This window comes from Myripristis murdjan, chromosome 1, assembly GCF_902150065.1.
Source record: "Myripristis murdjan chromosome 1, fMyrMur1.1, whole genome shotgun sequence".
NCBI classification, from domain to species: domain Eukaryota; kingdom Metazoa; phylum Chordata; class Actinopteri; order Holocentriformes; family Holocentridae; genus Myripristis; species Myripristis murdjan.
This window is the reverse complement of record NC_043980.1, coordinates 23,154,998-23,167,173: the sequence shown is the minus strand read 5'-3', so window position 1 is coordinate 23,167,173 and position 12,176 is coordinate 23,154,998. Positions and strand designations below refer to the sequence as shown.

General features: G+C 39.4%; 1 protein-coding gene across 2 annotated transcripts in view; it reads left to right on the top strand.

Annotated features, from left to right (window-relative positions):
- The window catches only part of arhgap10 (Rho GTPase activating protein 10), a 52,276-nt gene that overhangs the window by 3,748 nt on the left and 36,352 nt on the right, over nt 1-12,176 (top strand). For both annotated transcript variants that reach the window (XM_030065241.1, XM_030065158.1), the window contains exons 2-5: nt 8,871-8,966; nt 9,298-9,359; nt 11,142-11,213; nt 11,466-11,567. In XM_030065241.1, the coding sequence (XP_029921101.1) occupies nt 8,871-8,966; nt 9,298-9,359; nt 11,142-11,213; nt 11,466-11,567 (332 nt within the window). The remainder of the gene's footprint in view (nt 1-8,870; nt 8,967-9,297; nt 9,360-11,141; nt 11,214-11,465; nt 11,568-12,176) is intronic.

The following is a 12,176-nucleotide window of genomic DNA, read 5'->3' as shown; positions in this document are numbered from 1 at the left end:
CACTACATATAATTATCACTGTCAGCTTTACAGAAACATCTAACGCTAGACTGTGTTGTAAAAGTGGTCGATGTAGCATGATTCTAATCTACAGTAAACATGCAAGTTTAGCTTTTCCTTCATGACCTGTAGTAAATGTCATGTTGCAGCAGAGAAATGCTTTGGTTTGTGTCTGACCCAAGAATGATCTGGTGTTTGGGTTTTCAAATGGAACTTCCAACTCTCACTGTTGTCATAATCTCCAAGTCCCAGTCCATCCTCAGCCCCTCGGTCACTCCCTTCACTCCTACGGGTGAGAGGATGTCCCATGACGGAAAGTCCTTGGTTCTGGGAGGAAACGTTCAAGCAGGGTCCCGGGCCAGAGAGCCATGACATGGAAGTGCCCACTAGAAGAGCAACATGCAGATGTGCTTCTGTTTCAGTGGGTTTCCTCCACAGGAACTCTGTCCTGTGTGTACCCTCTCCACGACCCCTCATTTTTATTGCCCATCCCTCATTTAGCAAAATAATTGATTTCTTGTGAACAGTTTAGGAAAGAATGAGTTCTTCTTGATCTGTACAACATAATTTATCTCGTCAGTGCACAATCAAATAACAACAAGCATAGTCACATTGGTGGGGGTTGTCTTTCATGTTTTTTTTTTTTTTTTTTTTTTTTTTTTTTTTTTTCAAGAGCATAATACTAGTTTGGGCTGAGTTGCTGTGTGTCGGGTCAATCATGGTCGGTCATTTCCGCTGCTGAACTTCCTCTGGTACATTGACCAACCACCTCACAAATCAAAATGTTTTGTCTTTTTCTTCATCACCAGTTCCCTAATAAAAACTAGCCAATGTGAAGGTCTTTTTTTGTCATTGGCAGACAATGTACTGCAATGATTTGCTCTGGCTATGGCTGCTTCTCTCTGTAATCACATTACTGATTCTGCCAAGTAGCCACATCACAATCTTTCATTAAAACCGCATTAACAGAGACGTGAGGTCATGTAGGAGGAACGCTTTTCCATCTCTCCTTCTGGAAAGAACAAGACCTACTATAAAAGTGATATTGCATACCTGACATTATAATACTTTTGAAGCTCCTTTTATGGTGCAGACAAATGTGAAGGAGGTTGCTAATCTTGTTGATGAGCTTGGTGACTGGGTGATCCTGACAGTATTGTTATATAACAGTCACTATGGTGGTATTATAGTCAGAAAGTCCCTCTCAGTCAGTATCACCTGTCCTGATGACTATTTCTTGGTGCTGAGAGATGTTGGCACAGGCAGGGCACGAGATACAACCTGGTTTTGCCCAGTCAAACCAGTTGATTAGCTAAAGTTAACCTGAAGCTGGACAGTAACTGAGTAGCTCACGTTCCTCCACATTTGCTAGTAGCACCTCTCACCAATACATGCTCAAGGGCTAAACCAAGCTTCAATAGTGAAACCAAATAAGTGGTTCATACACTTCCTGCAGGCAGAATAGCACCTTCACTGCAATGGTACCAAATTGTCTGAGTAACAATTGCTTAAAACCTGCATATATTTCAGTCTTAGACATGTTGTTTTAACTAGGTTTTTATGAGCCACTTGACAAGAAGACTCTGATGCTGTATTCATAACATCAGATCTTCTGTAAATATGAATTACTGGCTAGGAAAACCTGTGCACGTGGGTATTTTTTTTTTTTTTTTTTTTTTTTTTTTTTTGCTAGGGCTGTTATCTGTGATCTGCCATCACAAATTACAGAAGTGTGTCCACACAGGAAATAAACATTGCAACACCAATATTGGTAGTCCAAGACAAAAAGTGGGAAATATCTGCTGTTGTTTATTTATTTATGTTTGTATTTATATAAATAAATTATCATCTTGTAAAATCTGCAGCTATTTGAAAGAGATCATAGCTAATGTTATTTTGGAGAACACCACTGATTGTACCGTAGCCTATTGAGTTGTAGGAGAACTCAGTAGGCTTGTTTGGAGGGCCAAGAAGTTAGGAATGAAGTAATGCCTGCTTTGGGTGGGAGAAAAACATACAGTGAGGAAAAAGAGGGTCTTCAGTTGGGGGGGTTGTACAGAGGGCAAAGGTGGCAGCAGAGTGGAGCTTGGACTGTGACTGGAAAAGATGGGCGAGTGGAACAGGAAGGACGGGGGAAAGGCACAGCATGTAAACACTGACTGCTCTTTGAGGTCCTGGACTTAGCATGCTCTGACCTAAGTGGCACATCTGATTAGTGTGCAGAAAGCATAACAAAACAGACTCAAACAGGCGCCAATGAATACACCGTGGACATGGTTGATAGTATACCCAAAGTGATCTTCAGCAGCTGAACTTTGACATATACATGCCTTTTTATGGATTGTTTTGGGCAAAGTTTGTGTGTATTGGCTGCCTCACTATGTTGAAACTCCTCCTCACTGAAGTGAGTTGGGAAAAAAAGTGCAATGTGGTTGTCTCTCACAGCATATTTTCCTGTTGTCTTGTCTAAGACTAGGTGTTACAACTTCATTAGCCTACACTAATTTAGGAAACATGGAGGTTAAGAAATTCATGGCACCGTGTTTATAAGAAACACAATTAGGCCTTGTTAGGCCTGTAATATTGTGTATTTTATTTTTATTTTATTTTATTTTCTCGAGGTCCAATGTCATGTGAACAGTTTTGGTGTCTGACTCAATCAGGCCCCCAGCTACCTTCATTGCATAGTATTAATGACCTTTAACAATATAGCCTGTTGTAGTCTACCTCATCTATACAGTTTTGGTGTTTTTAGTTGCATAATGCATCATTTGCGTTTAATGTTACCATAGCTAAACAAATTTTCCTTTGTGAAGCAATAAAGCTAAACTGAACATAATTTTGCATTTGATGCTGTAGTTGTTCCACGGCCTCTTGATGATGAAAGACTAAGCCTGTACTACTTTTGTTTTGAACTGTGTTACTCCCCAGTAACCAGAGCCCTACGTGATTCAGTACCTTCTCCATTGTGTCATCCTTGTTTTCCTTCCCACTTCCCACCTCTGCTGAATAGGGGTACCAGTGTTTATGTCATGCAGCTTGGCATTATTTTTTATTATTTGTTTATTTATTTATTCATCACATGTTTTTCTTGTTAAAGAAAACCTGGCCCATAAGATCAAATTAACGTACGGTTGAGTCTGTATGACTCATACTCTGAAGCCAGTGAAGGGGTCTCTGGTTTTCTGCACAGAAACTAGCCAAGTTTGACAGCTCCCAGGTTTGCTCTGAAATACCTTGCTTTAAAAGGCAAAAACTAGACGAAGCTTTGCCTTGGACTTATGCCCTAGTGTGTGGTATTTCTTTCTTGTGATGTATCTTTTTTTTCCCTGTGGGACAGCAGCTATCACTTAAATCTGTAAATGCAGACCTCTAATCTGACACATTTATTTATTGCTCCAGTGATCGTATCCAGTTGATGTATGCTGTTGTAATTCCACTGACACTGTACAGTGACAGCACTGCTGTTGCTAATTTCTTCCTTCTCTGAATGTTGCCTGTTGTCAAACAATGTTTGGGCTTCATGTGTCAGGATAATTTAATCATGTAATGAAGTTCTTACAGCAGGGCCTAGTATCTGTCTATATTAAGTGTCAACCCTGCAGTGAATGAAGGAAGCATGCAGTTTGCAGTACAGTCCTTGTAACTAGAGCAGGAATGGGTGGGATTCTGCAGACTGTTTGTGCACCGCACTCACACATGGGTCAAATAAAGAGAATGGAAATCAATCCATTGACATCACTGTTCTTGGTGAACACTCTCCTTGTTCACAATGACCTGGACCTTGATCCCTTCATTGTAGAGAGAAAGCGTGTCCTTGAAAGGCTAATCAAGTCCAGCTGAAACGGATAGCATGGTAGACTTAAAAAAAAAAAAAAAAAAATTAGGACCCAGAAAAAAAAGAGGAGCAATGATAAAATACACAAGGCCCAAATGCTCTTTTAGATTTATCTATCAGTGCAACTAATGAGGAGGCTTCAGCATTTTTTTTTTTTTTTTTTTACAACAGATTACAGGCTGGAAAGTGATATTTGAAAGCCAGAAATGTGGGCATCTGGCATCATAATTGTTCAGGCACTGGCATTGATTAGTGACCCTATCAGATATCCCCTTCATGGTAGTTTTGTTTTATAGGACAGTATAAATACTTTTTGCATCTTTAAGACTGCCAGTGTCATATTGTCCTGATGTCATAGGTTTTTATTCTTTATCTTTCGCAAAAGAGAAAAAAGAGTGAAATTGGATACTACCCTGATCTCACTTCAGACACAATATTGTGCGTTGAGGCTTTGTCAAGGTTAAAGGGAATGTTGTCAAAACATGTTTTTACCCTGATAGATGTGAAGGAGCAGTTGCTGAATTTTCCACTTTGCATTCATTAGTGTTTAGTGATTAGTGAGTGCTGTTGTCAGCCATCAAGGGCTCCCTTAATGGTGAAGTAAACACTGATCAAGTGTTAGGTTGATGGACAGTGTGTACATTTATTGAAAGCTAAATTTAGTGCCCTTACACATTGAAAAACATAAACCAATCATCTTTAGTTGATTAAAAATAATGAGGATGGTCATTTGCTTTACTGAGACAAAGGAATAAAACAAAAGTAATAAAATTGGGGAAAAGCCCAGCAGCTTAAAAATAAAAGCTAAAAACACTTTGAAAAAGGCACAAAAAAACAGTTAAAACAATTTGAATGAAAGCGAATAAAGTCTGAAGGTTAAAGAAATGTAATAGCATCAATAAAAACACATCAGGACAGCGAAATAAAAGCAAGATAAAATGTAGGCTATCTTTTGTAAAAGAGGGTTTTAAGCAGCGATTTAAAACATGATTTATGGACAGCTAAAAGTTGTGAGTCATCAGTATAGCAATAACAATGGATGCTGTCTTTGAGAGGGAGCATATGAATGGAGAACATCAGGGACCCTAGAATACAACCTTGGGGAATGCCACCATTGAGATGCACCAAGGTAGAGGAGGCAGGGACAGAACAGATTTCCTTTTTTGTTGGAGTTTAAAATATAACATTGAAAGAAAATAACATTATCACTGACCTTGATAATATTACCAGGATACTGTGATCAACAGTGTTAAAAGCATTGCTGATTTGTAGCATAATTGGGGCCAAGCAGTCATCCATGTTAGCAGCAGTGAGGAACTCAGTAGTCACCCTGAGCAGAGTCCCTATGCTATGGTGAGCTCTGAAGCGCAATTATGTCTTTTCTAAAATGTTTGAATTTGTGAATGACAGCAGGTGCCATGAAATAACGCTTCCTTGGACAAGAAGAATAGTTTTGAATAGGTCTCATAATGTCAAGAACAAGGGGGTTGAGTTGTTGCTGTTTATAATAGGAAGGACCATTATAAGCAGGGAGCAGTAGACACTGAAAAACAAATGATATGTAAAATTAGTGGGCTAACTGTACCAACAGCCTCATCCTGCAGATGAGGATTTCATGATGATATGTTTGTGGTGTCAGTGACCTGTAATATGTCAGTTTTGCTTTACATGCTGTGAATGAGATCATGAAATAAGATTCTTAATTAATTCCATTGGAGTTAACAGAAATTACCGGAGCAAAATCATTAGTGTCCAAATAAATTGATAAGGTCGTCTCAGGACATGATTCGGCTTTTTCCTCCACTGTCCTAGCTGAAAGTTCAAGGGTTGTAACTGATTGCACACTGTGTAAGGATGGGGCAATAAAAACAAATGAGCAGTGACAGATTGTTACTGTAATAATGCAGTCAGTAGAGGCTTTGTCACAATATTTCAGACCCCCAGTGCAGAAAAGGTGTGATTTGAGAGCAAATTGTGCAGTGTGCTAGAGTGCCTTCTGGCATGACAAAATTGTCTTAATCAGTCTGGAAAGGATTAGCCTACCATTGAAAATACCTCCCAATTGAAACCTGTAACAGGTGTGTGTGCCAGATCCAGTGGATCATCCTGCTTAGTGATGCTATCAAATTATTGAGCATGCCATAATGGAATTGTTTGGACTCTCACTTGTTTTCACTCCTTTCACTTGCTGCAAATGATGAAAAATCAGCTACACTGCAGTTACCTTTTATGTTTTTTTTGGGATGCACACCCTGGCCTGGATTCCTTGCTTTCTGTGTGGTTTAGACTCCTCCTAGAATTACAGTCAGTCCAAAGTAAATTGCTATGTTCAGCATACAAATGTTTGCTCCCAAAATAATGACCTGACAGGCATATATTTGCCATACCTCTATTATGACAGCACTGTCCCTAACCCATACTTCACTAATCCCGCATAGCACTTCATTAGGCCATGTTTACATCCATTGGAAGTCATTTCTCTATGACAGAATATACCTAATAATAATAATAATAATAATACCTATTGTAAGGCAAAAAAATAATTAGAATATAAAAAAAGACATAATATTCACCTCCTATTTTAAAAAGTCTCATCTGCACATCTACAAACAGGTCCTTTGAAAGGCATGGCTTACAAAAAGGTACCAGCACAGTGAATTTGTAGTTTTATACTATACAAGGTTTTGTCCAGGATTGGTCTTGACTGCCTGGAAGACTGTCTTATACACCTTGTCCACATATGCCTGAGGAAGACCCTGGTGGTGAGAATGTTGCATGAAGAATAAGGGATCAGCTATTCAGCATGCAGGTATATTTTTGTCTATTATCTATTAGTAAAATTTTCTCCAGAAATATTGGAAATGTTTGAAGTCATTTAGTCCTCTGTTTATGAGATGAGTTGCCTTTTGTATAATTAAGTCATCAAGTGTCTTGCTTCTGATTGTAGTCTGACAATAATGTAGTATCCCATAATATGTGCTTCTGTTTTATTGCTTCTGACCTCATCAGAATGTTTTCTTTAAACAATTATCTGAGCCAAGACTTTTCAAGACCTGCCACGGGTTATTAGGACCTCTTAGACTTGCCGCTTGGACCATAGCCTGTTTTTCATTATCTGTAGGATGAATAGGAAGAGGCAAATGTAGACCTTTTCAAGTCTTGATCGGTGATTTAAAGTAAAGCCTGTGCAGTGTCTTGAAGAAGTTAATGAGCCAAAAAATAAACCATTATAAGCCATGAACAGGTCATAATTTGAAGCCTTTTATTTTGTCTTGCTGTCATCAGAACAGCTCACGACTTGATTTGTTACATTCCTAATAGATTCTTATTGAAACTTGCCCGTGTCGATGGATGTCAGACTCAGGGTGTAACTGATACTTAATTGTATTTGTGTGTGTGTGTGTGTGTGTGTGTGTGTGTGTGTGTGTGTGTGTATGCATTTGTGTTGTTGTTTGAACATTTAATTCCTTAAGAACAACAATTACCTCACCCCTAAGGAGAGGGGGATGTTTCCTGCAAGTGCTATTTAAAGGCCTGCTCAAAGAACAAACAGTTGTAAATACTATAATACACAAGCTGTCTCAATGTCCGGTTTTGCATCTCCTAGCTTCCTGTGGTGCCATGATCTATACAAATTGACCAAAGGAATTGAGTACAGGTGTTTTAAGCTTTTGGTGGTCCATATTCCTTTGTTATGTGTTTGAAGACTGCACAGATTTGAGATCACTTTGAGTCACCCACAGTGGATTTAAAACGGTTTTGAAATAAGTCATTGAGGCAGAAGCTATGCTCTTTGTGCCAGGCTCAGGCAGGCATTGTCTAACACCACTCACGTGTTTGAGCTTTGAGCCCTGGTATAAGTTTAATCCATAGCATGTGTACACACACGGCTCAGAATTTGACATTGTTGTTTGGATGAGATGCAGGTGTAAGCTGCGTAATAGCCACAGGGAGAAATGCAAAAGAAACTGGAAACAGCCTATTCTGCAAAAATTGTGAAAATGCAGGTTGATGGCTCTGACTTAGTATAGCATTTATGGATAATCAGAAATATTAGTCTACATTTATAAAGGTCTAGTTTACTGTTTAGTTTCAGAATGCTATTAGTGTAATAGGAATAATTTGGCTTCTCAGTCTACCTAGCCAACAAATGGCTTTGTGGCCTTTAGAAATACTTGCTTGTTTGTATACAGTCTAAGAACTCAATTTTAGAGTTAAAACAGATCAATTTTTCCCTATAGAGTCCCAGCCAGCTGCCACAGCTAATGACACTCCTCCTCAGGATACCGCTCATAGCTCCAGTCTTAAAATACCCACGCTACGCACTGTCATGCCTCCCAAGGGGACTACCATGGGACAGAGATTCCCACCTTAGGGAATCTCAACACTGTTTTGAAATAGAAAGGGCTTGGTCTATTTACTGATTTGCAAGGGCTCTTTCTTCTGTCAACACTAACTACAATACATAAAAATCAACATCCATATAGCCTAACATTCTCAACATTAAAGTACCATGATTAAATTGACTAATTTCTTCTAGTAGAGTATCTTAAGGGCTTAGACCTATTTTCTATCGAAATTTTATATTGAAATACACAGACACATCTGTCTGCTGTGGTTTAATTTGCTCACTCTGTTGCACTGGGTTAACTTGTGGTACCCTCCGCCCACTAGACTGCAATTCTGAGTTTAACAGGATGTAGCAGACTGCTGGCAGAACCAGCAGGATGTTTGCATTGTGGTTAACTGCACAGTCTGTGTATTATACCTGTGTGGCATCAGAGATGAATAAGAAACACTTTTTTCCCCCAAATGGTTCCTCACTTCATTGGTTTTTCTCTAAAAATAACCATTAGGTCTAACCTGTCTTCTTTACACCACCAAACATCCTTTCTATTCAGTAAATTTTCATTACTCAGAGGATCTCAGCTACATATAACCATAACCATAGAGAGTATAAGCATAATAGCAAATCTTCATCCTAATAAATGCATTGTTTATTAAGACTTGCATTATACAAATCTTCTTTCAGAGCTTGGGATGGCACAGCGAAAGTTTGCCCAATGCCTGGGAGAATTTCAGTTTGAGTATATCGGAGATGCAAAGACAGACGATGAGAGATGTATTGGTAAGTGTGGGTTTACCTACACACATAATGCTAACCAACCTATTGCTCCTACCCATGCAGCCACATACTATAAATGTTTGTTTAGGGTTTTATCTACCATTAAATTAAGAACTTGTAATTTTCTCAATCGTTGGTTTCTTCCCCTAACCAGGACCACTGATAATCATAATGTCTGTGGGTTGTATCTGTGTGTGTTTAAGGCTGTGTGTGTGTGTGTGTGTGTGTGTGTGTGTGTATGAGAGAGAGAGAAAGAGAGAGAAAATGTGTGTTACTGTGCTTTGCGATATCTGTTTTATTTTATGATTATTATTTATTCTATTTTTTTTTCCAGATGAGTCCTTGCAAGAGTTCTCATCATTCCTTAAGAACTTGGAAGACCAAAGAGAGCTAATGGTGAGCATAACCAGTTGGGACCTGCTGAAAAGCCACGGAAAATACCTGTGTGTGTGTGTGTGTGTGTCTGTCTGTCTGTCTGTCTGTCTCTCTCTCTCTCTCTCTCTCTCTCTCTCTCTCTCTCTCTCTCTCTCTCCCTCTCTCTCTCCCTCTCTCTCTGTATGTTAGAGCTTGGCAATATACCAGTATTATCATATGGAATTTTGCATATCATAATGTGATATGGCAGGAAGTGAAGGGATGACATTTTTTCTGAACTATAAATTTCTGAACTATCTAACTATTATTGGCCTCTACTTTCTTAGACACATTACTAATGACCTCATATGAGGCAAAATCGAATGAAACCATCCATAGAATACCGTCCTAATATTGATATCAAGGTATTTGGTCAGTGATACTGTGATATTTGATTTTGTCGATATCACCGAGCCCTTCTGTGTATGTGTGCATGTGTGATTGTGTCTGCTAGTGCGCAGGCTTTCACATGGTGTTTTGTGCTTGAATTGCTTTATTTCAGTCAGTTACTCCAACCTACAGATGCAGCGAGCAGTGGGCAGAGCCAACAGGTTTACTATAGTGGTTAAGTAATGATTGTGTTGTAACACCACCTCCCCTCTCCTGTCTAAGGGTCACTGTCACAGCACCTGCCAGGGAGTGGTTTGGGAGAGGGCGGGATTGCATATCCGTATCATTACACTCAAGCCTTAAATACTAGGACAAATCACATGGGCTACTACAGGCAACAACAATACAGCCCATTACAACATGCTTCCATAAAACCTAGCTACTACTCTAGGCCTAGTTGTTAAAGTTGCTCATTTATAAACCACAGTAATTACACATCCAATATGAAGGAAGTTAGAGAGTCTTTCATGGTGACAGTGCCTCCTTAAAGCAGCTCACTGTATCTTGCCCACTGCTATTTTTGATGATGCAGCCTGTTAACATTGAAAAGGTTTTGCTTAGATTCTGTCTTGTGATCTTCTCGTGAACTCTGCAGAGGTTATGTAATACATATGCTTGTCAAAACTCCACAAACCTATTCCTGCAAACAATGTCTTTTTTCAGTTAACCTAAGCAGTAGGCTAGATCAGCAATGATGACTTTATGAAAACTGTTCCCATGGGCATGAATCAAAAAGATTCCCCTTTTTTGGAAAGGAATGCACAGTTTACGTGCTCCGTGCTTTTTTGCTATAGACAGCCCCATGTAGCATCATTGCCATGTAATGCCTGTCCCTGTGGTCTGTAGTTAGGGTCTGGGACCACCATCAGTAGATGACTGAGTTTGTTTTGTCCTGGGGCTAGAGCCAGGCTCAGACCATAATAGTAAATACGCTGCTCAACACAACACTGCTCAGCATAGTAGGATGACATCACAGTGCAAAGTAAGGAAATGTGGGATGGGCAGGCAGGCGCAGACATGTCCTGTAGCCAGCCCAGCAAAAGCACTGGAGGAATGGAGAAAAACACTCTGACTAGCTATGAATTCTGAGGAAGACCATGAATGAGCTCCTGTACATAAGATAGATGGACTGAGTGAAAATTATGAATATGGTGGGCTATAGGCAGCTGATCTGTATATCCATGTGTATAATTATGTTGCTATGAAGTACTGTGAATGATAGCTAAATGTTACAAAGTAGCTGTAAACAGCTGCCACTTTATGCTATAATCAACAAACCTCTCACAGTGGAATATGTTGCTAAAACATATAAAATCTTAAATGGACTAAGCAATATTAAAGGACTTACCCTGGCTTTTTTCTCTGTCTGTCTAGATGAGAAACATCACAGAAACCTTAATGAAACCCCTGGAGAAATTCAGGAAAGAGCAACTCGGCATAGCAAGGGTACTGTATAACATTTCATTGCTCATTTCACATCATTTCATGTTAACAATATAATAAATATGTTTGGCAGCCCTTAACCTATAACTGCTTAATGATTTTAAAAAATAAATTAAAAAATACCTTATTCAGCTCTGTGTACCTGATAATGCCACACTGTATGCACTGGACTACGCATAGCTCTGATTCCTTTGTCAGCAAGACTAATCAAATGTTTTGTTCCCCTTATCTGCTTCTGCTCTGCACCCTTTTAAGGCGGAAAGAAAGAAGTATGAGAAGGAAACAGAGAAGTACTACAGCTCCTTGGAAAAGCTTTTGAATATGTCAGCAAAGAAGAAGGAGCCACAGCTACAGGAGGTACTTCTCCTTAATTGAACCCTGTGACAGATAATATGGAAAATGGAGAATAGCAACTTACTCTGACAGTAAAATGGATGGCAAAGGATTTTTGTTAAATTTGATAATCCCCTATTTTGGCCTTTGCCTTTGGTGCCATGGGGATGAGCGTAGCTGTAGTGAATATTTGGACAGTGTGAGTTTCCACTGGCCTGTCTTGCAAGAAGAGTTTCCCTGGCTTGTTTGGAAAAGAAATGTATACTCACTCTTACAGTATGATCAAGGTCAACTCCAGTGGCTGTAATTTGTGGAACTTTCGTTCTACAGTACACTGAGATAAATATTTTGTATTGTGGAGGACAAGGCAACCTCTGAATAATATTTCAGTGATCAGTTCTTCACCCTTCTGTTTAACCGTGTAAGGCCAGCCATATGTTGTATGCACCAAGCAGAGAGGGCACTTTAAACTGTTGACATTTTTACCGCAGGCTGTTCTGCTCTTGCTGACTCTTGTGACACAAGGATCTGTGTTACCAACAGACATTGCTATCAGAGCTGAGTAAATATACCAAGTCATTTGTTCACAGCTACAGACGTTGAGTCAGGCCCTCCTTCAACCTCCTCACAGCT